The 18,373-nt window shown below is 39.7% G+C and overlaps 2 protein-coding genes across 2 annotated transcripts; one reads left to right on the top strand and one right to left on the bottom strand.

Annotated features, from left to right (window-relative positions):
• Nucleotides 1–458: 458 nt before the first annotated feature.
• Nucleotides 459–18,232, bottom strand: LOC117293465 (hsc70-interacting protein-like). Its single transcript, XM_033775812.1, has 8 exons — nucleotides 17,968–18,232; nucleotides 14,836–14,899; nucleotides 14,341–14,455; nucleotides 12,531–12,753; nucleotides 11,165–11,378; nucleotides 2,677–2,793; nucleotides 1,492–1,827; nucleotides 459–1,042 (listed from the first exon to the last, which is right to left on the bottom strand). Exons 1-8 carry the CDS (start codon nucleotides 18,075–18,077, stop codon nucleotides 884–886), a joined length of 1,338 nt encoding a protein of 445 aa, XP_033631703.1. The 5' UTR covers nucleotides 18,078–18,232; the 3' UTR covers nucleotides 459–883.
• On the top strand, nucleotides 2,978–7,903 carry LOC117293464 (sarcalumenin-like). The gene is made up of 4 exons (XM_033775811.1): nucleotides 2,978–3,181; nucleotides 4,396–4,713; nucleotides 5,527–5,640; nucleotides 6,052–7,903. Exons 1-4 carry the CDS (start codon nucleotides 3,019–3,021, stop codon nucleotides 7,101–7,103), a joined length of 1,647 nt encoding a protein of 548 aa, XP_033631702.1. The 5' UTR covers nucleotides 2,978–3,018; the 3' UTR covers nucleotides 7,104–7,903.
• Nucleotides 18,233–18,373: the final 141 nt, after the last annotated feature.

Here is an 18,373-nt window from a genome sequence, read left to right as displayed (position 1 = left end):
CCTGCACTGTACACATTTCACCCTTTGCCAATCATTGTTGGACATCATAGAACTTAGGCACAGGATGTCATTCGAGAAGGGCACCCCCGTCTAAAGGTCAACAAGAATGTGCGTTTCTACTTTTTCATCATTTTGTTACCTCTAAGATGGAGGCGTGATGACGCCAATGCCTAATGTCTATCTAGGTACCGGGCCCAATTTCATAGAGTTACTTAAGCAGAGAATATTGCTTAACAATTTTCTCCTCTGCTTAGCAGAAATTAGCAGGAATGAGAAGTCACAAATTGTACTTGTGAACATAGTAGTTAGGCTGGTAACCCTATTCTGGTAAGCGTAATTTTGTTATGCTCAGCTACTTTTTTGCGCTAAAGCAGCTCTATGAAATTGGGCCCAGGGCTCTATTTCACAAAGCACTAAGATGAGTTGTCAGTATCGCCATAGTAATTTGTATTGTGACATCACAATTGATTTGCAGTTAAGATCAATCATAGGCCCTTTTCGAAACCACAGCTTCAGCTTTGGATTCAGTTTGACGCTCCGTTCTCTGGTCTGAAACCCTGGGCGCATATATGCAAAGCACGCGCAATTGTAAAGACAACTGCGGGGCCAAGCCAGCCTGAGTCAAATCTTAAGTCGAAGCCGTCAATTCAAAAAGGGCCATAGCTCTTTGTGAACTTGGCCCCTGGTAGTCTGCTGATACCCCTCTGTAACATACTAGATATGTAAAATCCCTTAATTTAAACAACGACACCCTCTCCAGTGTTTCTACCCAAACAACTCCCCGACTGATTTACATAATCACAATGACTATCCAATCTTCTCCCGGAAACCAACAAAGACTTCCTTACCCAAAAGGACGACAGAGGGTCGGGGGAGGTGGTCTTTAGTCTACGTCGCCATCAGCTGGCGGCGAGCCGGGAGCTCCACTAAACTTGCCCTGCATCTTAGCGATGAGCCTAGTAATCTTGGGGTTACTCTGGTAGTTCTTAATGTTCTCTGGATGCTGACTGACATCACTGAATGCTGCCATCACTTCAGGATCCTATGTGGGTCAAGGAAGAGAAACATGAAATAACAATAGCAAGTTTTCATTTTTTAGGGTAGGTAGTAATGTTTGGTCTCAATTTTAACATCTTACGACAAAAACAGGTGAATCCCCTTTTTTAGAAGTTTTTCATTAAGTTTAATAAAAAGTTGCATCCCCTTAAGGTGATCCCCTGGATGTCGATTTCCAGGTTGTATCATAAACTTGAGTGTGATTCCTGGACACAGATGTTAACAAATTAGGAAGATCACCAACATAGGGCTAGATAGCTGATTTGGTAGAGTGCCGGCACGCTATTCCTGAGGTCGTTGGTTTAAGTCCCACTGTAGTAAATTTGTCTTTGTTCAACCTCAAATAAATGAAGATTGTTGTGTTAGTTAAGGGAACATTTTATTATGCTTTGTACTTAAAAAATTGTAAACTGTAAATTGAAAAAGAAAACCTACCTGGAATGCTGCCATTATCTCTGGATCACTCATGAGTCCTTGAAGGTCATTCATGTTGATTCCGCCCGGCATGCCCCCTGCACCGCCGGGCATACCCCCAGCACTGCCAGGCATGCCCCCTGCGCCACCGGGCATACCCCCTGCGCCACCGGGCATACCTCCAGGCATGCCGCCACCCATTCCACCCATACCTCCAGGCATCCCGCCACCCATTCCACCCATTCCACCAGGCATCCCGCCACCCATGCCACCCGGAAATCCACCCGGGAATCCACCGGGGAAACCTGGGAAACCACCAGGGAAACCTCCACTGTTCTTTTGGCGCTCTTCTTCTTCCTGAAAAAGTAACAAACAAGAGAGAGAGAGCTTGCTAAACATATGGGCTCGATTTCTGGATCTGGATCTGGATCAATATTCTCAACGCTCTTACTAGAGCAAGACGAGAAGAGTGAGTGTGCGCGGTGCAGATTTGACATTGGACTGCATGTCAAAGGCCAAAGATTTTAGCCCAAGAACAGAAAACTCATGACCTGACAAGTCATGCAGTCTTGCATTTTTCAATTGAATATTAGTACATCACTGTTTAATATCTTTTTTAGAAAGAAACATTGTTTGAATTTTGACTTTGAGTCTGGTAATACAATTCCGTAGAGTATAAAACTTAAGTAACCCATAACACACAACATAACACAATCAAGATAATCTTCTCTTTGTGCTTGTTTAAATTTAAAAAAAAACAATACCCATGTTAAAACTCTTTCGTATGAAGAATGGTCTTGTAGAATAAATTCTGGTCCAATGAACATTTTAGGCTACAAGCTCTGCGGCCTTGTGGAATTTTACTCTGAAACTCAAAACTCAAAACTAAGTTTTCATTGCCAATCAATGCTTTGAAAATGACACACACCTAGAGCCTATGCACCACGTAACGTTTGACATCACACATATTTAAAAACAAAAACAAACAAACAGCGCCTGGCCTTCTTGTACAGGTATTATTTGTACACCGTTCAATTAAAGAAAACATGAAATCTTACAGTAATGGAAATCACACCCCCTGATTTTTCTACCAACTTTTGAAATGAACTTTGTACCTAGTTGTTACTTTTTATAACTCTTGAAATTATCACCACAGAAATCTCTCATAGGACCGGTGCAGTAACTCGTAAATATACTTTGTCTTACTTTTCTGGCTTTTTCCTGAGCTGCTTTGGCTTTCTTGATGCGATCCAGTTTCTCCTTGATCTCCTTCTCCGAACGTTTCCTCTCATACTTGCGTTTGTGCTCGGCGATTGCTCTCGCCTAATTGTGAAACAAACAAATAATTATGAATAAAAGAGCAAAGGAAATCTGCAAACGAACAAAAAAGAGTGTAGGAAGAATAATTTGAAAATCAAGTAGAAATTTAACGGTACTTTAATTAACAAGTTGAACTTAAAACACTACAAAACTAGAATCTGAGATGATCCCCAATTAGCTTAACCGAAACCGTAAACATTTTCAATAGCTTAGGGGGTCAGTTTCAATATGGCTGCATACATTGATAGAGAATGCTTCTCCGATGCTCACAATGGCCGGCCCAAAACAGGACAAAATAGCATGAAACAAGCTTTGGGCATTGGACCCAAATGTGTCTTGGTAGGGGTTTTACTAATCTGCATGGTTCTTTTTGTAGCAGTTGACTGCAACGGTGAGATAATCTAGTTGTAGATTGCACTCAAATGTGAATGATTTAGATTTCGACTGATATGACACATGCTACATAGAACACGTACGTTTAAGGGTCTGTAGTGTAGGCCACACAGTAGTGTACCAAATTGGTTATCTGCATTTTTGACTGTAATTGTTAAACCAATTGAGTACTTTAAAGGCAGTGGACACTATTGGTAATTACTAAAAATAATTATTAGCATAAAACCTTTCTTAGTGACGAGTAACGGGGAGAGGTTGATCGTATAAAATGTTGTGAGAAATGGCTCCCTCTGAAGTGCCATAGTTTTCGAGAAAGAAGTAATTTTCTACGAATTTGATTTCGAGACCTCAAATTTAGAACTTGAGGTATCGAAATCAACCATCTAAACGCATACAACTTCGTGTGACAAGGTTGTTTTTTCCTTCCATTATTATCTCGCAAGTTCGATAACCCATTGAGCTCAAATTTTTACAGGTTTGTTATTTTATGCTTATGTTGAGATACACCAACTGTGAAGGCTAGTCTTTGACAATTACCAATAGTGTCCACTGCCTTTAAGGAATTTATTAATTCTTGTTGTGAAGCCAATTGGGCAAGGATTCTCAGAAAAGCCAAATTAACCATTATAATGGAGTAGCCATGGCCAAGAACTCCATGGATGGAGAGAAGACAAAGACATAAATTTCAGTTTTGTCTGAGGGGAAACCCCATATTTCAGAGGAAATCCGGTAATCAGGTACCGACTGAAAAACCAATGTCATACTGGTATACTGGTAGTGCCCCAGAGGGTTCTAGAGGTGGAGAAAAGAATCCACTATAAAGCACTATCCAAAGGTAAAGGTAAAGGTTAAATATTTGTGTAAAATGAGAGCGTGAATTTCTTTATGTCCTAAATTGCATGTAGAAATAATTTTGTTGTTGCACATTTCAGACCACTTACACAATGAACTAACTAATAATCTAACTACTGTAATCTGGCATGATGAGTGCAGGTTGCACACCAGAAACTGCAACGCTCGATTAGCTGTAGAAAAGAAACCCTCTATGCGGGTGCACCAGACTCCTTAAACCCGGTGTTTACCAAGACACAGATATTGACAAAATAGGGAGCCCGCCAACATAGGGCTAGATAGCTCAGTAAGTAGAGCACCTAGTATTTTTGTTTGTTCAATCCCAAATCAACACCAAATTTCCTCTCTTATATTTGACAGATGCATCTCAGAAATCTGCCACGCCCCAAAAGGTGCCTCAACCCAAACCGAAAAAGCAACCTCAACCCGAACTGAACAAGCAGCCCGCACCACTGGCTGATACAGCCGTCACCAACAAACCTAGCGTCGCAACAGAGGCCAGCAGTCGGGACCGCGACCACATCTTCGACACTTTGAATCTACACCGGGAGGGAATTCTCTTGGACGGGGATTTCGTAAAGAGAAGCATCGAGAAGATGAAGAAGATTTATCATAAAGCGATCGGGCCGATGGCAGAGGCGTACAAGTTTCAGGATATGGGGGACTCAACACTATCAGGTGCTTTTGCAGTTATTCACCAATTTTGCACTTTGCAATTTTGTTTCATGACAATTTTTGACCAATTATCCTTTTGAATAATGCTGAGGGTGGACCTCTTTTGTTTGTTACTGTGGTGGTTTTTAATTTTATGTTTTATTCATTTATGTTTTAGCTCCTGCTTCATTGTTCAAAAAAAAAAAATTCTGTACCAGTTTAGTCCATTTTGGCCATGTTTTTTTAATTTTTTTTTAATTGCTGTCCCTTCCTCCTGTTGTTATGGTGTTTTGTTGTGGGTGCTGTTTTTGCAATAATCTGGATTTCCTTTTGTTGTTTTCTAATGTGTGATTTTTAAATGATTGAGTGCAATCTCCTTTTTTTATTACACAAATATATTTTTTTATCGTTGGCAGGGGTTTGGTTTTACACATCCCTTGGTGACAGTTTTTATACTTTTGTTTTAACCTTGACAGCCCTGTGTAATATAGATTTAAAATAAATAAATAAATAAATAAATAAATAAATAGATAACTAGCAGTATTTGTGGAGCTTGTTTTGTTGATGTATGTTGTTGCTGACGTTTGTTGTTGAATAAACGGAGTAGCATAACTACACATAAAGAGAAAAAAAATAATAACTAGGGTGCCTTCAGCCGAGAATTTCCTGCCTGTTTGTTATTTCCTTATTACACCTGCCAAATAATTTCTTTTGCAACAGCAGCCTATTCCCCTTTGTTATACTTTTTCGTACGAACATTACTTATAATACAATTTGCTTACCCTACAACGGTGGCTTTATATTTTTAATACGTGAGATTTTTGAAAATATTTTCAGACGGAGAGCTGGAAGCCAAGCCGATGGTTTTATTCCTTGGACCTTGGAGTGCTGGTAAATCAACAATGATTAACTACTTGGTTGGATTGGAAGATGAGCAAAAACTACCCACAGGTATGACTTAAAGTATCTTGTCTCAAACCCACCAACTACAACTCATTTTAAGTAAACTAATGAATTTGTTGAGTTACTTCTGAAGAGCTGCACTGCCAAATCAATCAACTTTGTGATAGGACCTAATTTCATTAATCCTGTAAGCATAAAAGCTTGCTTAGCACAGAAAAAAACCTGATAAGAAAAAACAGATACATGACAAAATTCCATAAAGGTAACACTGTACCTCTCTTTAACACCACAAGGGAATTATTTCTAAAAATTGTATCATTATCAACTGCTGCAGTTGAGTTTTTGTGATCATTTATATTTGGAGTGTTAGGTATTTGGTAGGCCCCTATACTCTTTCTTTAAAGCAATAGTAAAATTGACTGTTTGATTTTTAATTAATTTTGTGTTTGAATATTTCAGGAGCTGAGCCAGTTACAGCTGACTTCACTGTTGTGATGCACGGGAAGCAGTACCGTACAGTGGAAGGACTTGTCCTGGCCACTGACAGCAAGAGATCCTTCGGCAGCCTGGAGTTGTTTGGCAATGTATTCCTGGAGCGTTTCTTCGGCATTGAGTACCCGCACAAGCTGCTTCAGAAGGTGACCCTTGTCGACACCCCTGGAATCATCGAGAACCGCAAACAACAAGAGCGTGGCTACCCGTTCAACGAGGTCTTGGAATGGTTCATGGATCGCGCCGACTTGATATTCGTTTTCTTTGACCCGACAAAGCTTGACGTTGGCACCGAGCTGGAATCAACGTTCAAACGATTGAAAGGACGGGAGTCGCAGATTCGTATCATCTTGAATAAAGCCGACACCATCGCGCCAAACGAGCTGATGCGAGTGTATGGCGCCCTCTTCTGGAACCTTGCCCCTCTCATAAACGTTACGGAACCCCCACGAGTCTACGTGGGTTCTTTTTGGAATAAGAAGTTTCAGCCAAACACCTACCAAGATCTCTTTCTTGAAGAGGAAAAGTCACTCCTGATGGATCTTAACAACATGATAGAAAATCAACTGCACAACAAGATAGCCATGTTGCGCCGTCGCGCCAAGGCAATCCGCACTCACGCTTTTATCGTTAACGAATACCTTCAGAAGTTCAACCGCAATAGACCCATGTCTCTACTAGGCAACCCGGAGGACACAATGCGTGATATTGTCCAGAACCCGGGGAAATATAACATATTTAAGACCGTCCTGGCAAGGGCCAATATCAGTAAATATGACCTCCCCGATCCGGAAGAATTTAAGAACTTCTTTGCCATTAATCCCATCGATGTTTTCAAGCCCATTGAGTCCCAGTGTGGGTTCTTCTCAGGCTGCTTGTTGGAAAACATTGAGATTGCTATTTCTACCGATCTACCGAAACTACTTGAAGAAATCCAGAATGCTTCGGATTTAAGTGGGGAGTGTAGCAAAGGGGGAAGATGCAACGAGCCCAAGAAAAACTTGTACGCAAAACCGTAAAACTAGTTGAGCTGCATGTTGATTGTTGTGAATGAGTTGATTAAAGGAAAATTATTATTTCAAATAGGAAATACTTAAGTCACTTTCAGTACTCGGATGGATTTGTTACTTTTTCCAGAGAAAATCTGTCAAAAAGTAACTGGTTAGACATCAATAGAATACCTTAATTCGTCCAATTTTCAATTGTGGCTTCATTTTTTACATAAATCTTTAAGTAAGTCAACTCTTTTTCTTAAAATTATATATTTACATCTACACAAATTCTGCAACAATATTCACATAAGATTATAATTCTCAGTCGAGTATCTATGCACGCTAAGGAGTGTTTACCCATGGCCGTTGGAAATTGAGTCAAAAAAGAGGACGCTATCAGATGATTGTGCAAAGCACCCACACTACGAAATGTGTAGGTTGCATATTTGACTCACTTAAGTTGCAAACCTTTTTTTGTAACTAGTTCGCAACTTGAGCTCGCAAGTTCAAAACTTGTGGAAGGAGTTACCTATTCACAAGTTCAACCGTTTAACGCAGAATCGAGACAGCTGAGGCTAATATGTCAGATTTGTTCTCAACTTTTAAAGTATTTTAAAAATGTTTTTAACGGAAAGCTATTTAGGGATGAGAATAAAAGTGTGTTATAAAGCACCTTCGGCTGTGTAGGCTAGGACAATAAGTCAATATAAGACTTTGTTGCCCAGTGTTTTAGCTAGGATTTGAAAAGTGGGAGTGCAAAATGAAAAACAGGGAGTGCAATATTTTTAGAGTCCAAAATTTGTGTGCGAAGCACACAACACGAGCGCGCAGCGTGAAGTCCCTTACGGCCGGGGTCCAGGGCCCGCTTAAGGGCCCTGGGAGCTCTGGGTACTTTAGAAGCTCTGTGGTGGTCTCTGATGCATTTCTGACACCTATTTTTCCAGGTAGAAGTGAGCTACTTTTGTGTGATTTTTCCTTCTTTTTTTTTTTTTATAATAGGTTTAAGGGAAAATAAGGAATGTAAAGCTCAAACAATTTTGGGTTCGCCTGCGATTTTGTTACAATTCCGGAAAAAGAAAGGGGGAAAAAATAATAGTAATAATATTTATTTTTTTTTTGACGATCTTATCCCTTATTTCTGCCCTTGAAAATGCTTTTTTTTTCTCACCAAAAACCATTTTTATAGGTTCTTGATTTGAAATTCGGTTGTGTAAAAGAAATTCTTTTGCAATTAAATGTTTGTGATTTTAACGATCCGTCGGCGACGCACATTTTAAAATATATATAGGCCTATATATTTGGCGAGAGCGATGTGTTTTTGTGAAAGAGGTTGTTATTCAGCCTAGGGTATAACTGGAACGAGGTTGAGATTAGACCCCAACATAGAAATAGAACCAATGAAGAAAGCACGTCGTCCGGACGTACAGTGTGTTCGCTGGTTCCCAATATATCTTTCGCTGGTTGTGAGGCAATAACAGGTACCAGTTTACCATGGCCTGCCGGCGATCTCAGATTCGTGCCGCGCCGCTCATTGTTCGTGTGCAAACCTGCACGTACACAGTACACAGTACACATGGTGCAAACACGTGCATTGTTTTTTCAGTAGACTTTCAAAAGTCTCCACACGTGTTATCTTTGCTGCACCAGCAAGCGCATTACACGCAAACATTATTGAACCGTACCACTATAAACGAAGCAAGGAATGAGGCAAGTTATACATCTGTCGCTGCTGCTGCATGCATGCGCGATGCCAGGAAGACAACAAGCCGTAAATTGGCAGCTGCTGGACGGCAATTTATTGTTTAGGTGCCGGTATTTCATGAACGACGTGTGGGGATCCGCGATAATAACAATTACAAAGGTAAACTTACATTGTCTGACTAGAGAAGAGGGATTAGAGAAATCCAAATGTATACCCCCAAAAACCTACCCCCCGAATTTTATAGCAAATTCACATCGCACTCGGAGACCACAATTTTGAAAGGAAAAAAAACGGAATTCCGGTTTACACCGGAAGATTCTCATGCCTGATATCTAGATTACACAAACGTATAATTAAATAGTGCACGGCTAGATTTACACCGCCAGGCCGTGCTTGAAAAAATAGGCCGTGATTTCACAAAACTGGCCGTGCAAAACACGGGTGCACGGCTCGCTAGCTAAAACGCTGTTGTTGCCACTCTTTTCTTCCCTTGTTTAAATGCACTTCTCTGATTTAAAGTGATTAAGTAATTGAACATTTACAACCAAATAGACTTTGTTCACATAATAATTGCTGGAAAAAAAAACCTGAACATTTTCTAAAAAAAGAATTGTGTGATACTTTTGATGTGCAATATACATATAGCTTGAAATATTAAAGAAAAAATTATGTGTGTGAGAATATTGGAGAATTTAACTCTTGTTTACTTAAAAAACTAAGGTCTTGAATGTTGTGTCCTCCATGCCCCCAAACACCTGGAAACCTTTTGACAACACTCAACAGTGGGGTTTATTTGGTCATAACACTTTCAAATAAAGACAAAAACACTGCTGTGGTATTTGATATTCCTGTGGATATGACGACGTTGTATTTTAAATATTTCATTTGATGCATGGTATTTGGGATGCTGTAATTGTGAAACTCAGTACTTTAAATAAAGTTCAAAAATTGCTGAAAAGCATTGAATAGGAAAAAATGTTTTGCTTAGTCTGATACTTACAAAATTCAAAAATATTTTCCTAATCATGCTGAGACCTAACAAAAATATATTTTCTGTTTCTTAAAAGATGCTGTAAAAAAGAGGGTAGGTAGGTAAAGAGGTAGGTAAAGAGGTAAAAAAGAGGCCCTGCCCCTCCGCACCCTTGGTTCTTGCCTTGGTGCCCCATGTAATGTCCCGATAGAAACAATAGAATTGTACATATCCCTCATTGAGGTCCCCTAGGGTCTGGGTACTTTTTGTAACACAAAACACAATGTCCACAGATTTACATAAAACTAAAACAGTTTGAAGATAACGATAGTAGAAAGCTCCCCTTAAAATATTACTTGCTGAGGTGCTGTAGTTTTTGAGAAATGAATAAAACAATGGGGCGAATATTATTCAAGTCTCAGTTTTAGCATGTGACAACGTATTAACCAGTTATAGTATTTTACCTGGTTAGTACGTTTTACATGCTTAAATAATTTTCTGAAAATTATTTATGTGACTTGTTTTACTTATTTCTCAAAAACTACAGCACCTCAGCAAGTAATATTGTAAGGGAAGCTTTCTACCACCATTTCCTTCAAACTGATTAAGTTTAATGTAAATCTTTGGACGTTATGTTTTGTGTTACAAAAAGTACCCAAATCATTTAAAGATGCTGTGTCAGATTTTTGGCCCCAAACATTAGAAAATAGATTTTTTTGAGTGAATGGTATTTCAAAGAGTATCACCCGCTCTAACAAAAAAAAGTTTAACTTTTACTTTTAATGGTCAGGAACCATGACAAAAATTTAAAACGTTCTTATAAAACACATAAGAATTGGTCACGTGATATATTGTCGGGATCCCAACAAAAACTAATTTTGAGCACTTTATTTCACTGCTACTAATAATTGGCGGACTTTTTCGAGCAATGGCTCAAATGAAAGCTTGTAACTTTCTCGACCCCCATCAAAACACCTACTGAATTTTAAATCAAAATTTTTGGGTCAAATCGGCAAAAAATCGGACATAGCATCTTTAAAAGGAGAAGCTGACATGGCATACAACTATACAATAACGTAGCGTCAGGCCTGCTCTCTGGGGTCTAATTTCATGGCTCTGCTTACCATAAGCAAAGAAATGGCACTTACAGAAGCAGAGAATTCCACGCTTACGTGTACATCAAGCATATTGCACCGATCAGCAAGATTATTGCTGAATGCCCGTGTTCATGTGTACTCCATATTACCTGCTCAGCGCAGAAACATGGCACTTGCACAGTAAATGAAGAATGGTGATCATAAGCGCGGAGTTCGGCCGTAAGCAGAGCCATGAAATTGTGCCCAGTTCTCTCATATCCTGAGAATGCAAGAAAAACAGAGCGAAATAAAAAAACATGCCACCCGGCGCTTCACTTACCCTCGGCTCAACCTCCTTCAGCATGGCGTTTGCCACTTCATCAAAGTCCAGCTTGCAAGCATCCTGAAGATTCTTGCAGGCTAGCTCCCACTGTCCAAGCAACCGATGGCCGATACCCTTCCACTTGTACCCCTGGGCAGAGTCCGGGTTCAGCTTGATGGCCTTGTCGCAGTCTCGGATTGCTGCGTTGGGCTTCTGCTGTTTGATGAACACACTGAAGGGGTAGAGTTCGTAAAAAAAATATTTAATGAGTTTAGTCTTTGTAATGGAACTGGGTCAACTTCATATTAATAATAATATTATCAAGTAACAAACCACCAGGGAAGCTGGGATGTTTGAAATTATTTGGTTGGAACAAAGAAAAATTGACTTGAGTGGGAGTTGAACCAACAACCTCCGGATTAACATACAAGCCCTCTACCAACTGAGCTTACAAGCCCTATGTTGGTAGTGTCCCTTTTTCTCTCAATATCTTTGTTTAGGGTGCCAGTTCCTAGCCATACAATCTGTTAGCTGCTATGAGCCAGGGATCACATCCAATTTTACGAAATAACCTGGGAAGCGGCAGTCAGGGGATCACCTTAAGGCGATGCGAGTTATTATTATTAAGTATCAAGTAAGAAACCACCAGGGAAACTGACGGTAAATTTAAAAAGATTTTGGTTCAACAAAGAAAGATTGACTAGAGTGGGACTTGAACAAATGACCCAAGGAATAACATATCGGTGCTCTACCAACTGAGCTAACAATAATAATATATTCTCCACAGACAGATTGTTCATATGAGTAGGAAAAAACTGTGGATGAGGCTTCTTCAGACATTTCAACCTCATAATCTGAACATCCTAGAAGGAAATAGAGGATATAGATGAATCAAATTCAAGCAGTAAGTAAAAATTTCTCTACCTTTCTCGCTTTGCGCAAGGCAACGCAGAGTGAGGGAGGACAGAGGGTACAGGTGAACCAAGTCTAAGGAGTAGGTAAAATTTATCTACCTGGCTCTCTTTGCATACATCAATGCAGAGTCAGGGGGGGGGGGGACTGAGGGGGGGGGGGGACTGAGGGGGGGGGGACTGAGGGGGGGACTGAGGGGTTGGGGGACTGAGGGTCATTGACACCCCAAGTTTAGGAGGTAGGTAAAGTGTCTCTACCTTGCTCGCTTTGCGTACAGCAATGCCGAGTGAGAGGGGACTGAGGGTCATTGACACCCTGAGTTTAAGAGGTAGGTAAAATGTCCCTACCTTGCTCGCTTTGCATACATCAATGCAGAGTGATGGGGGGGGGGACTGAGGGGGGGGGGGACTCAGGGGGGGGGACTGAGGGTCATTGACACCCCAAGTTTAGGAGGTAGGTAAAGTGTCTCTACCTTGCTCGCTTTGCGTATAGCAACGCCGAGTGAGGGTTCTTCTCTATAGCCTCAGTGAATAACTTCATAGCCTCCCCGAGGTTCCCATCAGAGACAGCTGCCATAGCTTCAGACCTCTTGGCAGTAGCCTCGTCTATCATCTCCTCAGTAACCTCTAAGGAGTCATCTCCCATGTGCTGAGGTTCGTCGTTGTCCCCCTCGATCACACCCTCCATGTCCAGTTCTGCGATGAGGAAAGAAGACAGCGTAATTATTTATGAGAGATTGCCTATAACATCACAAGGCCATAAGCCTTTTTGAGGTATGGCGGACGTGATAGGAGTGTACTGTTTGGTTTGGGTGTATACACACAAATTTACCCGAACCTTATAGCATTGTAACCTTGTGTCCGCCATATCTCCAAAAGGCTTATGGACGGCCACTATGAGGGCATTAAAGTGTTGTAAAATGCTATTTTCATGTCATAATCTTTCAACGCAAATTTCAAAATGCAACGCCATCAAGCATAAAAAACAAGGGAACAAATGGACCAAGACAATTTTTGTGCCAGTCAAAGGGTCAAACCCAATGCTGTTCTAATTTGAAATGTGACATGAAATGTGACATGTTAAAAGTTTTAACATATATTGCACTTAAAGATATCAAACAGAGAAGCATTTTGCACCCTTTTAGTGTGAGGTTAGAGACTTTTAAGTTCTCCCCATTTTCAGAAAGACTTTATTGAAAACTTTAAGACACTGGACACTATTGGTAATTGTCAAAGACCAGTGTTCTCACTTGGTGTATCTCAACATTATATGCATAAAATAACAAACCTGTGAAAATTTGAGCTCAAGCAGTCGTCGAAGTTGCGAGATTATAATGAAAGAAAAAACACCCTTGTCACACGAAGTTGTGTGCTTTCAGATGCTTGATTTCGAGACCTCAAATTCTAAATCAGAGGTCTCAAAATCAAATTCGTGGAAAATTACTTCTTTCTCGAAAACTACATTACTTCAGACGATGCCGTTTCTCACATTTAATTGTTTTATACTATCAACCTCTCCCCATTACTCGTTACCAAGAAAGGTTTTATGCAAATAATTATTTTGAGTAATTATCAATAGTGTCCACTGCATTTAATTTAACCTAAGAGCATCTCTTTACACCCAAGCCAACTCCCTCAACTCCTTTCTTTTGCATCATGTGAATTTGATTCACATACACATTGGATAACTTTTGCAGGTAGCTTTTGCAGGCAGCTTGGCGGCAACTAACTGCAGTGCATGCTGCAGGACTACTTTGGTAGTAAAAGAGTAATATTTCAAGCAATGCTTTAACAATACCCAAGGAATTGTTTCTCTTCATAGAGATTGCCTGTAAATTACCTATTACTCAAAAATAAGTGTTAGCATAAAAACTGAATTGGTAACAAGCAATGGAGAGCTGTTGATAGTATAAAACATCGTGAGAAACAGCTCCCTCTGAAGTAATGTAGTCTTCGAGAAAGAAGTAAATTTCCACTGAGATATTTGAATTTGATTTCGAGACCTCAGAATTAGATTTTGAGGTCCTGAGATCAAGCATCTGAAAGCACACAACTTTGTGTGACAAGGGTGTTTTTCTTTCATTAATATCTTGCAACTTCGACGACCAATTGAGGTTTGTTATTTTTTGCACATGTTAAGGTACACCAAGTGAGAAGACTGGTTTTTGACAATTACCAATAGTGTCCACTGTCTTTAACGATCCCCAAGAGGAATTGTTTCTCTTCATGGAGATTGCCTGTAAATTGCCTCATGCGAAACGGACCATATTGTTGAATACTTACCAATGTCACTCTCATCACTACTACTTGGCTCTGGTTCAGGTTTTGGCTCCGGCTTTGGTTCTGGTTCCTGTTCCATCTCTGGTTCGGCTTCGGGTTCCGACTGGCCAGCAGCATCCTGCAAAAAAAGAAAGATTTTTTCTTATCAGGATGATCTAAGTAATGTTATTACCACAATTCATTTTCTTTTACTGGTCAAAATAACAAAATTAACAAGATTAGTTAATTTCATTTTTAAAAAAATACGTGAATTATCAAAGCTTTTTCTTTTTCAAATTTAACAATATATGGTATCAATCGATGCAGAATGTAATTGTACAATAATTTAGAATACATAAAAATTTCCCACAGCAATCAGAATAAGCAAACAAATTTTCAGAGCCTTTTTAAAATTAAAAGAAAAATCTTAAATTGTTCACTAAATGCCATTAAGTTAAGAGTTGGTAAAAACTTAAAGTTGTCAAAAAATATCACTATTTGTTTTTGTTCTAGACTTACCTGAGTTCCGTCTCCACTTGGACCAGTTTGTGGTTCGGGAGCAGGGGGGAGCTTGGCTCCAATGCTGGAAGTTTAAGAAAAAAAGAAAGTGAGTTTTCCCCCTAAAACATAAGACTGTATTAAGAATGATTTGGGACAAGAAGACTTTTTTTTCTCCATAGACACTGACCCTCCATGCCCGAAATTACACGGAGGCCTTGGCCTTAAAGGCAGTGGACACTATTGGTAATTGTCAAAGACTAGCCTTCACATTTGGTGTATCTCAACATATTCATAAAATAAAATAACAAACCTGTGAAAATTTGAGCTCAATCGGTCATCGAACTTGCGAGATAATAATGAAAGAAAAAAACACCCTTGGCACACAAAGATGTGTGCATTTAGATGGTTGATTTCGAGACCTCAATATCTAAATCTGACATCTAAAAATCAAATTCGTGTTCTGGAAAACTATGGCACTTCAGAGGGAGCCATTTCTCACGATGTTTTATACCATAAACCTCTCCCCATTACTCGTCACCAAGAAGGTTTTATGCTAATAATTATTTTGAATAATTACCAATAGTGTCCACTGCCTTTAATGGGAGACTTTTGGGACGCTTGGTGGCAGCAGACTTTTTACCTGGCAAGTCTGCTGCCACCTAGCGTTCCAAAGTCTCCCATTGACCTATGTCATGGCCTTGGTGTCTTTTCAAAAGAAGTTTCCCAAAAACTTTAGGGTTTTCCTATAAAAAAAGTTTCCTTTGCAAAATGAAAATGGACTTGCCCTCTAGAAGATGAAATTCCATGTCTGCCCTCTCCATGGAGCTAGAACAAAAGCTGAATGCCTTTGCAGGAAACGATTTCATCCAGCAATTTTGCATAGCAAAATAATGTAAACTGAATGGTAATATTGAGGAGCAAAAATGATGATTTTTGAGTAGCAACTGACACAATTTGCATAGCATTTTGCTCTGCTATACCAAGGAAATTGTTCACTGCTTTGACACAAAGAGGTCTGTCTTCATATAGAGGATTACGGGCAGAACTTTGCCATGTTTGTGAGTAACAAAGACCACTGTCTTCTCACAAATCAACATCTCCTCCTCGTATCTTAAACGTGCTTGCAACCTTCCATCTTACATCTTGCAACCTTCCATCAAATTCATGTTCTTAGAATGTGTGCATGATTTTCGAAATTTTAAATAAGAATTTGGCAAATCTGGTCACTCATCTGACAAAAATGGTCGAAATTTAACATTGTATGGTCATTCTTACGTACTCCTAGATAGTTTCTAGAAGTAATTCTTACGGTTCAAAAGTCTCCAACAAGATACTTGGTCCGCAGCTTGAACTTTTAGGTATAGCAAAACCGCGGTCAGTTGCATTACAGTTTCTCTAGTCAATTTAGCCAAACCTACATGGAGTCCAAGCCGAGTTCTTGTTTAGCAAAATTGGGTTCATTCCTTGTCTGACATCAATAGACCGATCCATTAGAATCCGCCCCATTGCGTATTGACCAATCACAACACAACGAAGATCCGACATGTGTGCGCGTATGCTTGGCACGCGCGGTAGAGTTGTGCAGAAAGGCAATGGAGAGGCTCACGTGTTCTTGCTCACACGTGCCTCGTGGGCGGAGCCTAATGGATCGGTCTATTACAAGCACACAAATTATTGCGAGTAAAATAAAATGCATGATATTGCATCTGTGACACAATTAGGAACCAGCAGTTAGTCGGTTTTCTAGTTTCAATTATTGTTATGCTCAAGCAAGGCTTTGACCCTCATAGTACGGTAACATTTTAATATTTTTTTTATTAAGCCATGAAAATGAAAATGATAGATTTGCGTCCACCGCCCGCATGCTCTGAAAGCTACCGTCGAAAAATTTCATTATTTTCACAAAATTTCATTGATTCCACAAAAAAGACTCTGCATCACAAATGTTCAAGTTCAAATCATCGAACAAGGGTAAAAGGTTATATTTACGCATTTTAGTAGTAGTACTATACAAGACAGACATTCCGCCGCGATCGTGATTGCTATCGCTATCATTTTATTTGCAGTAAAACACGCATCTGCTGTCGTTCATCTGTCGAGCGCAATCAACAAATTTGCGCAAACATATTCTGCAAAATTTTTAATTTGCGCTATGCAGAGTAGGCAAATTTGTGTATCGAGCTCCAGTTTGAGCAATTTGAAGATTGCACATCTTCGTGTGCAAAATAATAAGTAATGAAAAATGAAAAAAACCTCACGTCATTTCAAAAATGCCCGGACGCAAAACTAAAACTCTCATTCTCATGGCCTTATTAAGAACTGGTTTTCAAGCTATTTTTTTGTTGGGTCATTTTCTGTTTTTTTTCTGGCTGGGTTTTTGGTAGTTGTGATAACGTAGCCCATCCAGATTGCCGTCGCAATTAGGGAAAAGTTTCCCTATGGCGCCACCACTTTTTCATTCAATATGAAATATAGTTATCATTATTTACCTCAATGAGATATCCCTTTTTGTAAAAATGAGTGAAAAAGTGGTGGCGCCATACGAAAAGTTATCCATTTCGATTTCATTAGGTATTACCTGAATCCAATCGTATCTACAAAAAATACAATGGATCACTGGGCCACTAGTTTGTCAAAATTTAGAAAGAAAACAGTAAAGCGTCTCAGTTACGGTACTTGGTCTACCCCAGGGAATTAATTGGTACTTTCGTGCATTTTTTTGGCACTCATTTATGATTTAGACTTAGAGAACTCCTAGAACCATGACGCATGTCGGTTTCGTTCCGCTATCGTCTCCCGTATTCTCATAGGACTCTTAAGAGTACATTTCTCACGGCAATAACGTCTTAACGATACTGTTCCGATATGTTCAATTTTGGAATCGCAAATCTCTCTGAATTGAAAGTGAAAGTGAAATAGTTCTAAGATTAAGAACTCCTACTACACTAGTGTAGACCTCCCGAGTTCTATTCCGAACATCCTAACTAACACTCACACAGTAAACAATTCTCATCCCTTAAGTTTAATTGTACACCATATATTATATAATATGCTAAAAATGAAAATATTTCGATTTTTTGGGTGCAAGATATTCCAGATATTTTATCACGAAATAGATTCAACATATTTGACAACAAAAACAACAACCACCTTTCCAACCACTCTTTGTAGAAAGTCAACTTTGGAGAGTACAAGATGGTAGGGTTGGCCTGACAAAGCTGAACGAAGGCATTCAGTTGTTCCAAACTCGCCTTATCCATGTTTTCAGGAATTCTTGATGGGCACTTTCACAGCAAAAATTCTCGTCTGCGGCAGTCGCCAACGTTATCAAGGCACGCTTTCGAAGCGAGAGCGAGCAATGAGAAATTACCGTTATATATACACACAAAACCGTACACAAAAGTGACCTACGAATTTTCAGCAGCTAGGGAGTCTCTTTCCCTTGTACCATTGCCGTCGCACGTGCGCTCTTTAAGTCTGGCCCTGTACCCCGCAATAGGCTATTTATTACTACGAGAGACAGGACACCAGGCCAGTGGATTTTCTAGAAGCACTC

The sequence above is a fragment of the Asterias rubens genome, chromosome 8 (genome assembly GCF_902459465.1).
Source record: "Asterias rubens chromosome 8, eAstRub1.3, whole genome shotgun sequence".
Classification (NCBI taxonomy): domain Eukaryota; kingdom Metazoa; phylum Echinodermata; class Asteroidea; order Forcipulatida; family Asteriidae; genus Asterias; species Asterias rubens.
The sequence above is the reverse complement of the archived record's forward strand: the minus strand, read 5'-3'. Positions and strand labels throughout refer to the sequence as shown.

Bases quoted from the DNA above. Each gene is read 5' to 3' on its own strand.
- LOC117293464 (XM_033775811.1), top strand. From the start codon at position 3,019: ATGGCTGCATACATTGATAGAGAATGCTTCTCCGATGCTCACAATGGC. The intron at 4,714-5,526 runs GTGCTTTTGCAG...AAATATTTTCAG, and splicing joins GGGGGACTCAACACTATCAG to ACGGAGAGCTGGAAGCCAAG. The intron at 5,641-6,051 runs GTATGACTTAAA...TGAATATTTCAG, and splicing joins TGAGCAAAAACTACCCACAG to GAGCTGAGCCAGTTACAGCT.
- LOC117293465 (XM_033775812.1), bottom strand. From the start codon at position 18,077: ATGGATAAGGCGAGTTTGGAACAACTGAATGCCTTCGTTCAGCTTTGT. The intron at 12,754-14,340 runs GTAAGTATTCAA...TCCTCATCGCAG, and splicing joins TAGTGATGAGAGTGACATTG to AACTGGACATGGAGGGTGTG. The intron at 1,828-2,676 runs GTAAGACAAAGT...TTACTTTTTCAG, and splicing joins CTCAGGAAAAAGCCAGAAAA to GAAGAAGAAGAGCGCCAAAA.